This window comes from Danio rerio, chromosome 2, assembly GCF_052040795.2.
Source record: "Danio rerio strain M-AB ecotype USA chromosome 2, GRCz13ab, whole genome shotgun sequence".
In the NCBI taxonomy this organism is placed as follows: Eukaryota; Metazoa; Chordata; class Actinopteri; order Cypriniformes; family Danionidae; genus Danio; species Danio rerio.
This window is the reverse complement of record NC_141022.1, coordinates 53,432,942-53,453,217: the sequence shown is the minus strand read 5'-3', so window position 1 is coordinate 53,453,217 and position 20,276 is coordinate 53,432,942. Positions and strand designations below refer to the sequence as shown.

At 39.0% G+C, this 20,276-nt stretch overlaps 3 protein-coding genes across 10 annotated transcripts in view; all 3 read left to right on the top strand.

Annotated features, from left to right (window-relative positions):
- si:ch211-106n13.3 overlaps positions 1-7,828 on the top strand; it is a 58,467-nt gene extending 50,639 nt beyond the window's left edge. For both annotated transcript variants that reach the window (NM_001045014.1, XM_087239766.1), the window contains 3 exon segments: positions 4,740-4,931; positions 5,007-5,084; positions 6,149-7,828. In NM_001045014.1, the coding sequence (NP_001038479.1) occupies positions 4,740-4,931; positions 5,007-5,084; positions 6,149-6,339 (461 nt within the window). In that variant the 3' untranslated portion in view covers positions 6,340-7,828.
- A 1,709-nt stretch (positions 7,829-9,537) lies between these two features.
- On the top strand, positions 9,538-13,171 carry ccr12a (chemokine (C-C motif) receptor 12a). 2 transcript variants are annotated; one of them, XM_087239787.1, is made up of 2 exons: positions 9,538-9,594; positions 9,678-13,171. In XM_087239787.1, exon 2 carries the CDS (start codon positions 9,695-9,697, stop codon positions 10,760-10,762), a length of 1,068 nt encoding a protein of 355 aa, XP_087095913.1. In that variant the 5' UTR covers positions 9,538-9,594; positions 9,678-9,694; the 3' UTR covers positions 10,763-13,171.
- A 3,563-nt stretch (positions 13,172-16,734) lies between these two features.
- The window catches only part of hecw1b (HECT, C2 and WW domain containing E3 ubiquitin protein ligase 1b), a 93,003-nt gene continuing 89,461 nt past the window's right edge, over positions 16,735-20,276 (top strand). For 5 of the 6 annotated variants that reach the window (XR_015477865.1, XR_015477864.1, XM_087239782.1 and 2 more), the window contains exon 1: positions 16,735-16,901. Coding sequence is in view for 4 of the 6 variants with exons in the window: in XM_087239782.1 (XP_087095908.1) it covers positions 16,857-16,901 (45 nt within the window). In the remaining 2 variants the exon portion in view is untranslated. 6 annotated transcript variants of the gene reach the window in all.

The following is a 20,276-nucleotide window of genomic DNA, read 5'->3' as shown; positions in this document are numbered from 1 at the left end:
ATAATAATATTAATAAGAATCTTTACTTTTATATAGCGCCTTTAAAAGTAGCATCTCACAGCACTTTACAGACATATAAATTGTACAGCAGTAAAAGGTACATAGAAGGATGAAAGCAAAAAAAATTGAATAATAAAAATAATTAAAAACACATGAAATAATAATAATATTAATACAATATCTAAAGTTTTGTCGTTGATCCCAGTTGTAAGACCAACAAATAATAATTTGAAATCTAGTTGATCATTTGGAAAAGTGACAGAAGGTCGATTTTTCCAATGAATAATCTGTCAAACTGCATCCCAATCATCACAAATACTGCAGAAGACCTATTGGAACCTGCATGGACCCAAGATTCTCAAAGATATCAGTCAAGTTTGGTAAAGGAAAAATCATGGCTTGGGTTTACTTACATTCAGAGTGCAGAGTGAATGGCAACATCAACCGCCTGAGGTATCAAGACATGTGTACTGCCCATTACATTACAAACCACAGGAGAGGGTAAATTCTTTAGCAGGATAGCGCTCCTTCTCATACTTCAGCCTCCACATCAAAGTTCCTGAAAGCAAAGAAGGTCAAGGTGCTCCAGGATTGGCCATCCCAGTCACCAGACATGAACATTATTGAGCATGTCTGGGGTAAGATGACGGAGGAGGCATTGAAGATGAATCCAAAGAATCTTGATGAACTCTGGGAGTCCTGCAAAAACGCTTTCTTTGTCATTCCAGATGACTTTATTAATAAGTGATTTGAGTCATTGCAGAGATGTATGGATGTAGTCCTCCAAGCTCATAGGAGTCAAAAACAATATTCATTCTGTTTCCACTGCAGCATGACTTTATTTTCTATACTGGACATTATTTCTGTTAAGCGACAATACTTTTGTCTTAGCAAAGTCAGACCTTACTGTCCTAATTAAATCATTAACAATCATGGCATGATCATATTTTATTTTGGTAAAATAAGTGTAATCTAGAGGCTTTTGCCTTTCATATAAGCCACTTCTGATACCAAATGATCAACTAGAAGTAAAGCTTATTATTTGTTGTTCCTAAAACTTGTATAGGCGACAAGGTAAGGCTGTCAGGTAGTGTATATCTAAAAATCATCTAAAAGCTACCCTAAAAAAGTACGTTTTAAGTAAAAGTATCAGAGGGTAAAGAGTTCCACAAATTAGGTGCCAAGAGAAAGCTCAATCTCCCATAGATTTTAGTCGCGTTGACTGTGCAGTTAAAAGACTAGCTTCAGATGAATGTAAAGCACTAGGGGTGTATGGAATTAAAAGCTCAGATAAATATTGTGATGCTAGACCAGGGGTCAGCAACCCGCGGCTCTAGAGCTCTTAGGGCTCTCTAGGGCTCTCTAGGGCTCTTTAACGTTGCCCTTGCGGCTCCCTGGAGCTTTTTAAAAAAATGTTTGAAAATGGAAAAAGATGGGGGAGGTTAATATATTTTTTTGTTTTAATATGATTTCTATAGGAGGACAAACATTTTAACGTTTTCAAATGCTGTATAAGTGTGTAGAATTAATATTTAATTTCAACATTTCTGTCAGCGAAGATTTGCGTCATAGCCTGCGACACACGTTTCTATCAGCAGGGTGGGATGCCAGGCAGGTGGCTGTTGTAAACAAACCGGGAGATAATAAAGCATGGAAAACCGTTCACAGATGGTGACTACATGAAGGAGTCATTTAACATATTAGAACACCTATTTGCAGACTTCAAAAACAAAACCAAGATAATACAAAAAATTAAAGATATACCTCTCTCCGCTACGACAGTAAAGGAAAGGGCTATTAAAATGGCAGGTAACCTCACCGATCAGCAAACCAAGGACATTGATTCAGTGCCAGTACTCAATTGCCTGTGATGTGACCGATATTAAACGCTCAGGTATGTGAAGTCCGATGGGCCGCAAGAAGAAATGATCAAATTAATACCACTGAAAGACCAGAGGCTGTGCTGTGTAAATAAACACCAACCACCTGATTTCAGTGGCTATTTAATCATGAAGGCTCATTATGTATTTTTAGCCAACTTAGTCATTTTTATAGTAGGCTAATATAGCTAATATAGATACATACAGCATGTGTTTCCTTCATTATAAGGTTATATAAGGTTTTACATTCTTTGCGGCTCCAGACATATTTGTTTTTTGTTTTTTTTGGTCCAATATGGCTCTTTCAACATTTTGGGTTGCTGACCCCTGTGCTAGACCATTCAAGGACTTGTACACAAGCGTGAGGATTTTAAAATCAATTCGAAAACGGACAGGAAGCCAATGCAATTTCTTTTCAAAGTAGAAGTTATGTGTTTTCTTCCACTGGTCCTAGTCAGAATTTAAAGCGGCTGAATTTTGTACTAATTGTAACTTGCTTAGGGTATTGTTCTTGGGACTCCAGCCAACAACTGAGCAGTTAAGGTGTTAATTAATTTTTAATTTTTCAGCTACAGAAAAGGGCAACATGGAATGAAGTTTGGAAATGTTTCTCAGATTTAAAAAACAACAACGTCTTGACTGTGTTTCGCACATGTGGATCAAATGTAAAATTGGCATCAAAAGCCACACCCAGATTTTTTTTAGTTCTCTCCCTCTACAACCTCACAATACTGTCTAATAACTTTTCCACAGAGCATCACTAGTATTTTTAAAAATGTTTCTTTATTAATAAGCATTTTGTTTTGCCATCTAGTAATTTTGGAAGAAAGACTGAGATACTCAGGAGCAACTGTGTTTATGTTAAATGTGTGGATGTGTGCCTCGTGGTTAGATAGCTAAAACATATAGTGTTAGCACTGACGCAACTTTCAGTTCTCTGAAATAAAGAGGAAAAGGTTAAAAGAGCTTGTGAAATCCATGTGCTGAGCCAGCACAAAACTACATTTTAAATATGTCTGCTATACTGGCGTATATTACACCATCTTCACCATTATAAATGATGCTGGATGTTTTCACATATTGTTAGACAGTCAGATGGTTATTATTGCAAAATCAAAAGTCCACCTCAAACATTTGTGCTTGCTCATTGCATATGATTAGGTAAATACTCACTCACTCACTCACTCACTCACTCACTCACTCACTCACTCACTATTCTTTGGCTTAGTCCCTGATTTATCAGAGGTCGACAAAGTAAAATGATCCTCAGATTAAGTAAATGAATTAATTAAGAATTGAATGTTGTATTGCGAGGATTAGAGACATGAAACAGGAACAATCTAGTGGTCAATAGGATGTAAAATGACTTTGTTGTACAAATGCTTGACCATAGAACAAAGCTGTTCACTAGAATCTTACTAGAACTATGATAAGCTGCTGTGACACAATCTACATTGTAAAAAGCGCTGTGTAATGCAAATAAACATGAATTGAACTGAATTAAATAGAATCAAATATTCAATAAAATTGTACTTTGTGTGAGGTGATGACCACAGTTATTTGTAGATCTGTGGTTCGATGACCAGGAAAATGATCAAAATATGAATCAAAAACATGCACTTTTTTTTTTTAATTACAAATTTTGTTGTGATATCCAATTTTTTATAACTGGTCATGGAAGACTAAAATAAAACTTAATTATTTAAATGATAATTTTAATGTACATTTTTTACTTCTCTTTAGCTGATTTTTATGTGGATTTCCAACATATGCCCTCTTTTGTCCTAAGAAACTACTTTATTTTATTGCTACATTACAGTAACATTATTTCATATACTGTACATGTATGAGTGTTCCTTTCAGATGCTAAATGTATGAAAGAGAACTATTTAAATGAATTACGCAACATGATTTGCTGATGTTTGCAGTAGTCAGATTACTGGAATTTGCTTCATTTTTTAAAGGATGTCTCTGCCCATGTTGTGCCTGTGTTACTGATTATTGTTGGTAGATATTAACTGTTGATTATTATTGAAATGGGCGAGGCAGTGGCACAGTAGGTAGTGCTGTCGCCTCGCAGCAAGAAGGTCGCTGGGTCGCTGGTTCGAACCTCGGCTCAGTTGGCGTTTCTGTGTGGTGTTTGCATGTTCTCCCTGCCTTCGTGTGGGTTTCCTCCGGGTGCTCCGGTTTCCCCCAAAGACATGCGGTACAGGTGAATTGGGTAGGCTAAATTGTGTGTGTGTGTGTATGTTTCCCAGAGATGGGTTGCGGCTGGAAGGGCATCCGCTGCGTAAAAAACTTGCTGGATAAGTTGGCGGTTCATTCCCCTGTGGCGACCCCGGATTAATAATAAGCCGACAAGAAAATAAATGAATGAATGATTATGGAAATTAGCTTCTTTGTTGGAGTTCTTTAATTTGTACATTGTCTGCAGAAATACTCATAGAACTTGGCACCCATCTGCTCTTTTATACAATTGCAGTCTCTCGCTATTTATTTTGCCCCGTTTAGCAAATCTGTTTGCTATTCTAATGCCAGATACCAGTCAAAAAGGGATAAGTCTCCCAAAAATGTAAACGACCTCATCATCTGATATGGTTTTTTTCTTCTGTTGAACACAAAAGAAGATACTGTAAGTACTGTATGCTTGTATCTGGCGCCCATTGACTTCCATAGTAGGAAACATATTACATAGCAAGTCAATATGTACCAACATCAACCAGCATTCTTCAAAATATCTTATTTTGAGTCCAATGGAAGAAAGAAACTCAAATAGGTAATAGGGGAAGGGTGAGTAAATGATGACAGATTTGACTTTTGGGTGAACTGTCTCTTTAAGAAGCGATATTCCCTTAACAGCCCAGCTGCCACAGCTCCTGCAGGCAATGGAGCAAAGAAGCTGCCAGCACTGTGAGACCAAACGAGGGCCAGCAGGCGATCCAGGTCCCCCAGGCCCAACGGGCCCATCTGGACCACCAGGGTATCCTGGCAGGGCAGGGTCTCCAGGATATCCAGGACCTCCGGGCAGCAGAGGGCCTGAGGGAGTCAAAGGTGATTATACTGTGATTATAAATTGACAGGAAGATTAGAGACAAGTACTAAAACGATTTGATGTTTTTCTTATAGGTGATATTGGTCCGATGGGTATGAAAGGTGCTAAAGGACAGGGTGAAATTGGGTTGCCAGGTCCACCTGGCCAACAAGGTAAAAAAATAAATAGAAAATACTAATGCATGACAGTAGTTATTTATTATTATTATTATGGTCACTTTATTTTAAGGTACAGTTCTCGCTTCATAACAAACCATTAACTAATGCTGCGTCCCAATTCGAATACACATACTAAGCCCTAAAAGTATGTACTTTTTTTGTGAAGGAAAAATATTTACGTTTGAATGTGTAACAGAAGAATATGCAAGCTTTGCGACATACTACTTCCTCGTTAACAGATCGCTACGTTGCTTAGTTATGAGCCCTGTCAATCATCCACATTTCTGTCATATTTCATTTCCTACCTTATTGGAGAAGCAGCAGCAGGTTAATCTGCCATTCACAAGTCTTTCATGCAGAGAAATCTCCTCAGGTCTTTAGATAATTCTGCATTCAGCGGTTAATGTCCAAACACGTCTTTATATCAGTTCACATTGTTGTTGCAGATAAAATATGACAGAAAACGCCATTTAAATATTCTCCAGTGGGCCAGATATTAATTAACAGTCATACAAACATCTTTACCAAAACCTCTCTACTTGACGGTTGGTCTTACATGTTTGAAGTTTATTTACACTTTTCACCCGCGTTTGTAGTTCTAATTAAATTCTCGGCCAACTTGCAATGTACTGTGGGCGGTGTCAGCGGTTAGAGTATAGACGCTTCTACACTTAAATCTTTTACTGGAAATAGTAAACCCTCCCAGAACCTTTGGCATACTCTTTTCAACATACTATGATTTGGGAAAGACTAATTCTATTTTCAAATACAATTTAGGACGGATAGTAGGTGAATTGGGACGCAGCATAAGTCTTTTAGCTCAACAATCTACTAAACTGCTGCCTAATAATAATTATTAAAGTAGTAGTTGGGTTTAGGTTTTGAACAGGACTGGAGAAGTAGAAAAAGATCATATTTTATTAGGACTAATAAACAGTTAATATCTTAATCATATTCAGAAAATAAGAAAATTAGTACTTAAACTAAAGTGTTATAAGTCTTAATTTGTTTGTTTGTCTTTGCAAGTATGTCCAGAAATAATGTTATCTTTTTCTTAGGATTGCAAGGTCCACGTGGGGATGACGGTGAGGGATATCCTGGGCCTTCTGGTCCACCAGGGAAATCTGGCACTCCGGGCATCCCAGGCAAACGTGGGCCCCCAGGGTCTATGGGTGTTTGTGACCCGTCCTCTTGTTATCAAGCCTATGGCTTTCGGGACGATCCTTTCAGGAAAGGACCCAACTTTTAGCGTCAGGATGATCCTGTACAGTTTGTTTTTCTTTCTCAAATGGACATTTCTGGTGCTCAGCATTGACCTCAGGAACTTACAACCTCTAAAGCCGTTTCTTAACCACGTTTCTGGAGGACCACCAGCTCTGCACATTTTCTATGTCTCCTTAATCAAACACACCTGATTCACATCATCAGCTCATTAGCAGAGGTGAAAATGGGTGTGACAGACAAAGGAGACATCCAAAGCATTCAGTGCTCCTCTAGGAGCATGGTTGAGAAACACTACTCTAAAGTATGATGTCACGATCTTGACTTTAAACGTGTGACTTGTTTTCCTCTCTGAGAATCTAGTGTTGAATGTGTTTCTACTTACGCTAACTGTAAAAAAACATGTGTCTTCCATCCCTTTTACAAAACATACCTATAGTAGCAATTCTCTTCAGTTTACAGCTAAATTGAAGACTGGGGGCAGTGAAACACTAAATTGTATGCCTCACATTAATATCAACGTTTTTAATGAACATGGCTCAGTAGCTCGTCTGGTAGCAAGGTAGCATAGTTGCTTTAGCAAATACACTGTTAGAAACACGATCAGTTTATAATTAGAATTTGTTATAGGTGATTTCTAAATTGCAGCGGCATGAACCATCTTCTCTCCTTGCCATACATTGAATAAAATGTCATTTTAGTGCCCCTCATTAGGCATTTTCCTTTAAACTGCTGTAAAATGCACTAAAGGAAATGTAATATACTCTAACTTCTGCAAAAAATGTCACTATAGACATATTTTCTTGAGCCTAGCTGTTTAAGATGCTTATTCATTTATATAAAAATCATCATGACGCATGTCCTGCCGGCTATTTATTTAATTATCGGGAGCTCCAAAAAACTAACACAGCTAGCTTCATAAAAATAGACACATTTCTGAAGCCATACAGTAGCTTTGAGCTGGAAACACTAAAACGTATATCAGTATTTGGTGAAAATGCTTTCAAACATTGCGCATTGTTTGCGTATTGTACGTACATCATTGATTCTCATTCATCCTGTGACCAATTTATTTGTCAGTTTTAGCTTTTGTTTTGGATGAACTGTTCCTTTACAGAAAACTATACTGTATCCACTGCACTGCCCGACAAGCTACCTCTGCACGGGATGTGAAGCAATTTCTACGGGCTTTATGTTAAGATTTGAGAAACCCAAGGGCTGTTTTGTGTTTGTTACTTTTTATAGGAACATTTTAAATACTATTTGTCTTCATATATATTTAATTACCCTTTTTAGTTTGACTATTTGAACATGTCTCGTAGAATTTAGCTGTCGTTTTTTTAGCACGTCTGTTTTGTTTGACTGTGCAAAACTCAGTAATTATCGTCTATTTATTATTTAATGTTTTTTATTCATTCTTTGTTAATGCATGTAGCATTTTAGTCTGGTTTGAACTTGATTGATTTGTGCAGCTGACATTTGAAACTCTTAGGATTACAATAAAACATTTACTTGAATTGTTTCATTATTATTCCTTTTGCTTGTAACACTTGCATCGTTCTGTCAAAAAGAAACAAAGAAATTTAAAAATACTTAAACTCAAGGGCTGTTTTATATTTGCTACTTTTAACAGGAATGTTTTCACCGGTCACTTTATTAGGTACACCTGTCCAGCTGCTCGTTAATGCCAACTTCTAATCAGCCAATCACATGGCAGCAACTTGATGCATTTAGACATGTAGACATGATCAAGACGATCTGCTGCAGTTCAAAGCGAGCATCAAAATGGGAAAGAAAGGTGATTTAAGTGACTTTGAACATGGTATGGTTGTTGGTGCCAGACGGGCTGGTCTGAGTATTTCATAAACTGCTGATCTACTGGGATTTTCATGCACGACCATCTCTAGAGTTCATGGTCTGAAAAAGAGAGAATATCCAGTGAGCGGCAGTTCTGTTGGCGCACATGCCTTGAAGATGCCAGAGGTCAGAGGAGAATGGCCAGACTGGTTCCAGCTGATAGAAAGGCAACAGTAACTCAAATAACCACTCGTTACAACCAAGATATGCAGAAGAGCATCTCTGAACACGTCGATCCTTGAGGCTGATGGGCTACAGCAGCAGAAGACCACAATGGGTGCCACTCCTGTCAGCTAAGAATGGGAAACTGAGGATACAATTTACACAGGTTCACCAATATTAGACAATAGAAGATTGGAAAAACGTTGCCTGGTCTGATGAGTCTTTATTTCTGCTGCGACATTCAGATAGTGGGTCAGAATTTGGCGTCAACAATATTAAAGCATGGATCCATCATCCCTTCTATCAACAGTTCAGGCTGGTAGTGGTAGTGTAATGGTGTGGGGAATATTTTCTTGACACACTTTTGGTCCATTAGTACCAATTAAGCATCGTATCAACACCACAGCCTACCTGAGTATTGTTGCTGACCATGTCATTTTATGACCACAGTGTAGCCATCTTCTGATGGCTACTTCCAGCAGGATAACGCCCCATGTCATAAAGCGTGAATCATCTCAGACTGGTTTCTTGAGCATGACAGTGAGTTCACTGTACTGAAATGGCCTCAACAGTCACCAGCTGTCAATCCAATAGAGCACCTTTGGGATGTGGTGGAACGGGAGATTCACATCATGGATGTGCAGCCGACAAATCTGCAGCAACTGCGTGATGCTCTCATGTCAATATGGATCAAAATCTCAGAGGAATATTTCATTGTTGAATCTATGCCATGAAGGATTGAGGCGGTTCTGAAGGCAAAAGTGGGTCCAACCCGGTAGTTGTAAGGTGTACCTAATAAAGTGGCCGGTGAGTATACTTTTCAGTTTGATCACTTGAACATGTCTGGTAGAATGTAGCTGTCGGTTGACTGTGCAAACCTCAGTAATTATCGTCTATTTATTATTTTCTTATAATTAATATTTATAATATTTATTATTTTCTTTGTTAATGCATGTAGCATTTTTAGTCTGGTTTGAACTTGATTGATTTGTGCAGCTGACAATTGAAACTCTTAGGATTACAAAAACATTTGCTTGAATTGTTTCATTGTGGCTCAACTCTCTGTCAAAAGGAAATGAAAAGAAATGCTCCATGTCATTCTATTAATAGTGTTTTTTTGCGTACTGCTGACGGTGTCGGATTTGAAACACTTCAGTTTCAGGATGTGTGCTGCTGGGTTTTTCTCGGTAGCCTACATCTCGCTTGCGTCAGTTCATTCTAAGCTGCGGAGAGTTTCACACTCGCTCCTTTACTCAAGCCATCGGTGAGTGAAGCCAAACATATGATGATCTTAGAATAACCTCAATTTAAAGATGCATACTAATCATATCGATTTTATTCCAGCAGACTGCAAGACACCAAAAATGGTTGACACTAATTGGAGTGATTTCGAGAGTTTTTTCAACGAGACATACAGTGAGGAGACCTATGAAGGCAGCATCGTAACCGCAGAGGTAATTTTATGCAAGAAAGCCGATGTGATTCGATTCAGTGCTGCATTTCTTCCAGCGTTTTACTATATTAACTTCTTGCTGAGCTTGGTTGGGAATGGACTGGTGCTGTGTATCATCTACAAGTTCGAGAAGCTCAGCACGGTCACCAATATCTTCTTACTCAACCTCGTGATATCAGATCTCATCTTCGCCTCCAGTCTTCCCTTTTGGGCAGTCTACCACAAATCCGAATGGATCTTCGGTAAGAATCTTTGCAAGTTTGTCGGCAGCTGTTACTCAGTCGGCTTCAACAGCTCCATCCTTTTCCTCACCCTCATGACTTTTGACCGCTATTTAGCCGTGGTCCACTCCATCGCAGCAGCCCAGAGCAGGAGAATGGCATATGCATTCGGATCATCCGCCGCTGTTTGGGTGGTCAGTATTGTGGCTAGCATCAAGGATATAGTTCTGTACGACGTAATGAAAACAGAAGACGGTTTGCTTTGCGAAATGACCGGTTACAATCAGACATTCCTCACAAAGTGGGAGCTTATCGGCTATTATCAGCAGTTTTTCCTCTTCTTTATGGTTCCTCTGATTATCGTTTTGTACTGCTATGTTCGGATCACCATCAGAATCATGTACACGAGACTGATGGAGAAGTGCAGGGCGGTCAAGCTCATTTTTATCATTGTGTTCACCTTCTTCATCTGCTGGACGCCTTACAATGTGGTCATCCTGTTAAAAGCCATTAAGACGTACTTCAAGGTCCAGAACGATTGCTCGAATGCTCTCGATTACGCGCTGTATGTGACTCGCAACTTTGCTTATCTCTACTGCTGCATCAGTCCTGTCTTCTACACTTTTTTGGGGAAGAAGTTCCAGAGTCATTTTCTGAAGCTTCTGTCCAAGCGTATACCATGTCTAAAGATTGATGCCATGTGGTCTACACAGAGCAGTAAGAACACGTCATTCAGGAGCCCAAATACTGATTTTTGAGCATTTTTAGTGGCGGACAGGTAAACAAAAGATTTGTTTAGAAATGTGTCATTGAGAGGACACAAAGAATCAAGAGAGTCTGAAATCCAATCTGATAGTTCACCCGAAAATTAACATTCCTCCATCATTTACTTGTTCCTAACCAGTTTGAGTTTTGTTGTGAAGATATTTGTTGAAGATGTTAAATTGTTAAGATGTTTTTGTTAAAATAAGATGTTTAGAAGAACAATAAAAAAATTCATTCATTGATTTTCATCCGCTTTTCCGGGGCCATGCCGTGAGGGCAGCAGTCTCAGGAGAGAACCCTTGACTTTCCTCTCCCCAGACACTCCCTCCAGCTCCTCTGGGGGGATCCCGAGGCATTCCTAGACCAGTCAAGAGACATAGTCCCTCCAGCGTGTCCTAGGTCTTCACCAAGGCCTCCTCCCGGTGGGACATGCCTAGAACACCTCCCTAGGTAGGCGTCCAGGAAGCATCCGAAACAGATGCCCGAGCCACCTCAGCTGGCTTCTCTCGATGTCGATGAGCAGTAGCTCTACTCCGAGCTCCTCCCGGTTGACAGAGCTCCTCACCCTTTCTATAATGGCCCGTTTCCACTGAGTGGTACGGTTCGGTTTGCTTTTATGGCCGTTTTCAATGTCAAAAGGTAACTAAAAGCGAACTGTATTGTACCACTTTTTAGGTACCCTTTCGAAGGGATATCTAGCACAATAAAATTGACAGAGAAGCGTCACTAGCTCATGCACAAGCCAGAAGAATAAAAACAAAGGAAGTGCCATTATTAAATACCCAGCCAAGAGATTACATTGTATTGATGTATACATGTAATAACAAGCCTTGGTTGACCCGAGCTTAAACAAACCTTGTCGTCATCTTGACGAATAGCCACAAAGTTAAGAAGAAGAACTGAATTTACCCTGTGCCTCGTAGTTGTTTACAAGGCCTTTCAAATCGCGAGCCGCTTCTCTTTCTCTACCATCGGTACCCTTTTGGCAGTGGAAACGCAAGTCTGATAAAGATGACCTGTACCAACCTGTTCCATACTGTACCACTCAGTGGAAACAGGCCACATGGGTGTACCATGCCACTCTACTCTTGCATTGAGATCTTGCCCTTTCAGTCCTGACCCAAAGCTCATGACCATAGGTGAGAGTAGGAATGTAGATTGACCAGTAAATCGAGAGCTTTTCCTTTTGGCTCAGCTCCTTCTTTACCACAACATAGCATTACTACGGCCGCTGCACCGATCCGCCTGTCAATCTCACGTTCCATCCTTCCCTCACTCATGAACAAAATCCCAAGATACTTGAACTTCTCCACCACGGGTAAGGAGTTTCCTCCAAACTGGAAATGGCAAACCACCTTTTTCCAGTGGAGCACCAAAAAACTCAAATTAAATTGGCTGTTTGTTCAAACTACTTATTAAATTGAGCTGAAACAACACACTTGTTCTACTCACTTAAATAAGTAAAAACTACTAAGCTAACCTAATTCCTTCATGTTGCCCCAACACCAATCAATTGTGTGCCTTATTTACAGTGAATGTTGGAAACCTGTAGCCACTGACTCCATAGTGTTTGGAAGTGGTTACACGTTTTCCAACACTCTTCAAAATATCTTCTTTTGTGTTCAAAACAACAGAATCGCTAATCATATATGCAACCACTCTTTTGATTTCATTTTATTGACTATAATGTATTGTACTGTAGGTATATATTGTACTATTTTTTTTATATTGTTAAACTTGTAACAACTTCCTGCCCAGGGACTGCGGATGTAAATGAGCTTTATAGCTAACTTTGGCACAACATGTATTAAAAAAAATAAAAAATAAAATAAACAAAAATAACAACTCAAACTGGATTGGAACAAGGGAAGAGTCAGTAAATAATGAATTTTCACTTTTGGGTGAACGATCCTTTTAAATGTAGAGTATATTCTGCCACATGGGCTTACTTTTATCTAACGTACATATTTGACTGAAAGCTCTCATTTAATGCATTGTGCATCTGAGCTCCATCACATTGAGAAAACCAAAGCATTGATGTAATTGCGATCTTTTGTTGTACATATGTAAATATTTGTTCGCAAATATTCTTTTAAATGATCTTTTTTTATACAAAAAAAAAAAAATGTGTGAAGATTTCTGTTTCATGTCAAATCATGCTGTTGTCAAGAATTCTGATTCTTGTAAAAGGGGAAGCTTGATATCTCTTCAGTCTATCCGGTGGCCTGTTTTTTGAGCAATATGGAAACTACACCTTTTTAAAGTCCCTTTAAAGGTCTCATAAAGAGTACATTTCCCGTCTTGTCAACATTAAACTATGATGATCAAAACTCACACTCTGCATTTTGCTTATGTAATATGTCTAATTTTACTGCTTAATAAACTGCTTGAATGTTTTTTAAGGTGGTGTGCTGTTTGTTCATGTCTTGCAGATAGTGATCATACCAACTCATTCATTTTCCTTCAGCTTAGTCTCTGTTTCAGAGGTTGCACTGCAAAAAATGTTTTTCTTACTTAGATTTTTTGTCTTGTTTCTAGTCCAAACATCTACATATTCTTAAATCAAGAAGCAAGCAAAACATGTCGTCTTGTTTTAAGAAATAAAAGTTTTTTTCTTAAATCAAGCAAAGTAATCTGCCAATGGCGTAAGCAAAATAATCTTGTTTTTCGATTTGTGATAAGATTATTTTGCTCACCCCATTGGCAGATTACTTTGCTTGATTTAAGGAAAAACTCACTTCATTTTGGCATATTATTTCTTAAAACAAGACAGTATGTTTTGCTTGTCTAGAAAATGCTTCTTGATTTAAGAACTTTTAGATATTTGGACTAGAAACAAGACAAAACAAATCTAAGTAAGAAAAGCATTTTTTGCAGTGTGCCACAGCGGAATGAACCGACAACTATTCCAGCATGTTTTACGCAGCGGATGCCCTTCCAGCTGCAACCCAGTACTGGGAAGCAGCCATACACACACAATCACACACATACAGTACGGCCAATTTAGTTTATTCAATTCATATAGCAGCGCATGTGTTTGGACTTTGGGGGAGCAACCGGAGGAAACCCACACGAACAAGGAGAGAACATGCAAAAACTCCACACAGAAATGCCAACTGGCCAAGCCGGGGCTCAAACCAGTGACCTTCTTGCTGTGAGGCAACAGTGCTAACCACTGAGCCATCGTGCCACCATCATAAAAACTTTTTAAAAATTTACTAATTCTAGTTAAGAATGACTTGACTGCATCCCTTAGATTTTCAGGTAATTGTACAGAGTGTTTCTTGGTATTTCATTGGTTTGTAATCAAGCAGCAGATCATTGCTGTGTGCATTCATGAGCAGTCATTGCTTTGCATCATTATAAAGTTTTGAAAGAAGTAGTTCTCCTCAAATGTAATGTTTTCTGAAGCTGTTTTTCTTCAATAGAACATTAAACAAAACTTCTTCTTTTAGGATTTGTAAAATGCAATGGCTTAAAAAACATACAGACGTACGGTAACAAAATTCATACCTGTGACTCACGATGATACATTGAGCTCTCGTGTAGCAAGAGTTTTGTGCAAGTTTTTACTCGTAATAAATAATGTTGTAAAGAATATTTAATGTCTTGCCCAAACCAACCACTGTAAGACCACAAAGTGTATAAAAATGTAGATTATTTAAAAGTAATTTTTAATCTTCTACTGAAGGAAAAACATCTACTGTATATCGTGAATGGCCTAATCGGGTCAGTGTATTAACAGCAAATCTTTATTTTTGTGTGAACTACCCCTTTAAATCGTTATCAAAGCTACACCTACACATACACTCACCGGCCACTTTATTAGGTACACCTTACTAGTACCGGGTTGGACCCACTTTTGCCTTCAGAACTGCCTTAATCCTTTGTGGCGTAGATGCAAGAAGGTACTGGAAATACTCCTCAGAGATCTTGCTCCATATTGACATGATAGCATCACGCAGTTGCTGCAGATTTGTCGGCTGCATATCCATGATGTGAATCTCTTGTTCCACCACATGTCAAACGCGCTCTATTGGATTGAGAGCTGGTGACTGTGGAGGCCATTTGAGTACAGTGAACTCACTGTCATGTTGAAGAAACCAGTCTGAGATGATTTGAGGTTTATGACGCATTATCCTGCTGGAAGTAGCCATCAGAAGATGGGTTCGCTGTGGTCATAAAGCACAGGTGTCAAACTCAGTTCCAAAAGGGCCGCAGCTCTGCACAGTTTAGTTCCAACCCTAATTAAACACACTTGATCAAACTAATTGAGTCCTTCAGGCTTGTTTGAAACCTACAGGTAAGTGTGTTGGAGCAGGGTTGGAACTAAACTGTGCAGGGCTTCGGCCCTCCAGGAATTGAGTTTGACTCCCCTGTCATAAAGGGATGGACATGACATCAAATTCTGACCCTACCATCCAAATGTCGCAGCAGAAATCGAGACTCATCAGACTCCTCCACCTAAAGGTTGGACGTGTTGTGCGTTCAGAGATACTCTTCTGCATAACTCAGTTGTAATGAGTGGTTATTTGAGTTACTGCTAAGCTTTCACTCATCATAGCACACGTGCTGCTGATCAGGGGCGGACTGGGACAAAAATTCAGCCCTGGCACTGTAGCCACATCAGCTCACATTACCACACCGACACAGCCCCACCCACGGACACGCACATTCACTATTTATTTTGGTGTACAGATAGTGAAATAATATGACATTCTTGCCAGATTTTGATTACGTCCGGGTAACCTTGGATTGGGTCGGCCCATCTTGAAATTAGGCGGCCTTCGCCGATTGGGCCAAATGCCTAACATTTATTATTATTATTTTTTTAAATTTATTTATGTATTTTCATTATTTATGTTTTTTATTTATCGTCATCATAATATCACATCTAGCAAGAGATAAAAGCTGCCTGCACGTAAAAACAATTAAAAAAATAATAATAAAAAAAACTGACCGGCCCACATTTAAAAATTAGTCCGGCCCTTCTGGCATTTGCCAGAATTGCCAGTTGGCCAGTCCGCCCCTGCTGCTGCTGATGTGACAATAAAAGTGATTTGATTACTATTGCCGTTCTATCAGCTGGAACCAGTCTAACCATTCTCCTCTGACCTCTGGCATCAATAAGGCATTTGCGCCCACAGAACTGCCGCTCACTGGATATTTTCTCTTTTTCGGACCATTCTCTGTAAACCCTAGAGAGATGGTTGTGCTTAAAAATCCCAGCAGATCATCAGTTTCTGAAATACTCAGACCAGCCCGTCTGGCACCAACAACCATGCCACGTTCAAGTTCACTTTGAACATTTCCTCTCCATTCTGATGCTCAGTTTGAACTGCAGCAAACGTCTTGACCATGTCTACATGCCTAAATGCACTGAGTTGCTGCCATGATTAACGCACAGTTCGACCGGTGTCCCTAATAAAGTGGCCGGTGAGTGTATTTGCTAATTGAATATTTAGGACATATTTTAGATAGGTTCAAATGATTTTAAAAGAGTGATTCGGGCTCAATAAAAAATAAAACGTTGCAAAATCATGCATAAATATGTCCCATATCTGAAAAGCTAGAAATAATCTAGAGTACACCACTTCCTAACTGTCAGTCTCTACATGACAAATTCGGTTATTTTGCCATCATTTTAGAGCTTTATTTACATTTCAGCCGTCAAAACACAGTTTCCCAGAAGCACTTTACAGCGTCAGATGAGCTCATCCAATCACATCCAAGACCGACCATCCATTTATCCACTCACATCCAAGCCCAACCGTCCTGTCGTCAAATCACTTTCAGTATTCGCAGGAGAAACCAATCAGCATCAAATTGCTATCTTGACATCCAATCAACGTCCAGACAGTCTACGGGAAACGCGCTGTGCGTGCACGGGTGGGGTGAATGACGTAACCGCGGTCATAACCAAAGGGAAAAAAAACAGAAATCAATCTGACGGAGCGTTTCCATTGGTTACAGCCTCCTGGTACCCAGGAAAGAGGATGTAGCATCTCCTGCAGTAGCATAGCAAACAGGGCATATGAGAGGAAAGGGCGGCTGTTGTGCGGTAAATATGGGACGAAGAATGGCCTTATGAACGAGGAGGTGATGATTCACCGCCAGGTGATACTGACCCAGGTGAGCGTGTGCGTTTGTTTATGTGTGTGTTTTTCACTAATGCTCCGCTAGCTAGGCGTGATGCTGTGTGTGTAGCGAGAGGCAGTGCACGGCAGCAGTCTCTGGGCTTCAGATGTGTAGCGTCCTGCGATGAAAGGCAGTTTTAAAGAGGTGTTTGGGTTTATTTGGCTTGTCCTTATTCAGTTATGTTGAACATAAGTCGCGGCCTCGCGCGTCTTTGTGTGGTGCGCGCTCTCGTTTGCGTGCACGTGCGTGTGTATTTGGCCCAGATGAGCACACTCATCCTCGTTCTTGAACCCTATACTCACCACTAAAACACAAATCGATGAGCTAACACAACATCTGAAACAATGTAGACATCACACACAAGTATATCTACAGTATATACAACTCCATCTTTCTTTATTTATATAAATATTTCCCACATCAATACATGTTCTACCTTTATAGACAGTAAGTAAGCAGCTTTGGCAGGGACACTAATACTTGAATGAGGTGAAGTTGGTTTTATCTTCACACATTTGTTCATTTTAACGGTGTTTGTTTACCACGCCAATTTGATTATGTAGTCTGAAATTGCATGCCTTTAACAACATTAGCACTATTTATTTGACTAAAGAATGTACTTTGATAGTCATTGGCTGCTAATATGATTTCACTATTTCGAATTTGCAAGTAATACTTTTCTGACATATTATTAAGGAAAAAAGTCAGAATGTGTGAATATAAAACTAACTTTACCTCAATGAATATTTGGGGTTGAAACTGGTCTACATCATATTAGTGATGTATCAATCATACTGTTATCACATTTTAATTAAAGGAAATGTAAGATGTCATTGAGTGTTTGTGTCATTGAGTAATTCACAAATGATGCAAACCCCACCTAATGCCGAGTTCAGACTGCATGATTTTCAAAGTAGTCGTGTCACAGATGTTTTCACACTGCTTGACTATCTGGGCTAGCGTTTCGTCGCTGCTTTGTTTACACTGCATGATGGATCGGCGACAGGGACATTCACATTGCATGACTTTACTATAGGAAGAATCGCCGACAACTTCATCCAAACTACGTCTCACAGCCAAAAACACGTGGTATATCTTTTGTTATTAACTACATAATAAGAAAGAAGCCTTTAATGGGGTAGAACATGTACATGTTTGCTCACCTGGGTTTAAAGGGAATTAGCCATTTCTCCTCAACTTAAGTTGATAAAAAACGAATTTCTTTCTGTATGAAACGTCAAACAGACACGGTTGCTCCTGAGTCCTGTCAAACCTCCACTAGTTTTTCCTCCATTTCGTGGGTCCAAACAAACCGAAAATGAGCGCTTTTAACTTCTCCCCCAGCCTCCCGCTGGCCTGCAGCAGGTATATACACACACACACACACAAGTGAATGCTGCTCTCTCATTGGCTGTAGGCGATCGCTGATGTTATTTTCAGTCAAAACTCATTTCACACGGCATGATTTGAATTGCCGACAGCTCCAGATATTCAGCATGCCAAATATCTCACTGGCTTCGGCGACTCATCGGCGATTCTCTCAGATCGCCTCTTTGATAGTTCATACTGTGTGATTGTCACTCACGTGCACGAGCAGCGATTTGCCTGTGATTTCAGGCATTTGTCTGCGATTTCTCAAAACCTGTCGGCAAACCAAAATCGGGGCTAAAATCACGCAGTCTGAACTAGGCATGAATGGATAGCTCTCCCAAAAACTACATTTATAAACAACATATTAGACAGTGCCTTTTTTATTAGAACATTCAATAGATGTTTAGCTGAAACCGTCATCTTTGGTGATTCATAAAATACAAGTAAACACCTTATGCTGTGTTCAGACTGCGTGATTTAAGCCCCGATTTTAATCATTATGCAATTTTAATCAAATTATAATCATTATGCAAAAAACAATCCCTGAAGAAGGAAGAAGTTCCTGAAAAGTATAAATCTCACCACTGCTATTTAGTAAATGTGAAACAATATTTATTTTTATTTATTTTATTTATATATTTTGTCATTTTATTTTTATTTATTAATTTTTATTAAATTTTATTATTTACTTATTTTAGTTTTATATATTTGTTTTTGTTTTATTTAATTAATTAATTTTTTTTTATTTCTAGATTATTTTATATTTTATTTTAATTTGATTTAATTTTGTTGTCATTATGCAAAAAACAATCCCTGAAGAAGAAAGACGTTCCTGAAAAGTATAAATCTCACCACTGCTATTTAGTAAATCTGAAACAAAAATTATTCCCTGGAAAAGTTGGTGGTTCATTCCGCTCTGGCAACCCCTGATAAATAAAGGGACTAAGCTGAAGGAAAATGAATGAATGAATAACCTAATTCCTTCATATTGTCCCAAAACAACAAATCCAGCATTTTGTACAGAGGTAAAAAAGGTAATTTCCTATTTTATACAGTATTCAAGTAAAGCCCATCAGACAAAAACAAATCAGACAAACATAAAACAAACACACAAACAGCATAATAAAGCTGCTAGAAGCTAACGTCTGGCCTGGATGATAAGCCCGTGTTTAATTGGGGATATGTGTTCATTACTCAAGGGTCATTAAGAGCTGAAATCATTTAGGCAAAGATGAGGTAGATTAGTATTGATTCACTCGAGACCAGCAGCTATTGATCCACGCTAAAATCAGCTTCCAGAAATGGAAAAGCTTCAGATGGGGGGAAAAAGGCCTTGTGTTTCTTTACATGCTCAAGTGTTTCCTGTTGAACGACCTTCGCTTGAGATGCATTGAGTCAATTGAATGAATTCTTATATTTATTTATATACATAATGTTTATTGTAAATGAGTTCCCATATCTGATTTTTGCATTGTATCATTTTATCATACTGAATTTTCATTAGGGCGGCATGGTGGATTAGTGGTTAGCACTGTCACCTCACAGCAAGAAGGTTGCTGGTTCGAGTCCCGGCTGGTTCAGTTGGCATTTCTGTGTGGAGTTTGCATGTTCTCCCCGTGTTGGCGTGGGTTTCTTCTGGGTGCTCCGGTTTCTCCCACAAGTCTACAGACATGCGCTGTAGGTGAATTGAATAAACTAAATTGGCCGTAGTGTGCGTGCGTGCGTGTGTGTGTGTGTGTGTGTGTGTGTGTGTGTGAATGTGAGAGTGTTTCCCATTACTGGGTTGTAGCTGGAAGGGCATCTGCTGCGTAAAACATATGCTGAATAAGTAGGCTGTGGCGACCCCTTATGATTAAAAGGCCTAAGCCGGAGGAAAATGAATAAATGAAAACTAAAAAATAATAACATAAAAAATATTAAATATTAAATAATAATATTTATTATTATTTTTTAAATATTTACCCAAATTTTCTCACACATAAAATAAGAAATTGTATA

Excerpts from the sequence above, each read along its gene's own strand:
- ccr12a (XM_087239787.1), top strand. The coding sequence starts at position 9,695 with ATGGTTGACACTAATTGGAGTGATTTCGAGAGTTTTTTCAACGAGACA.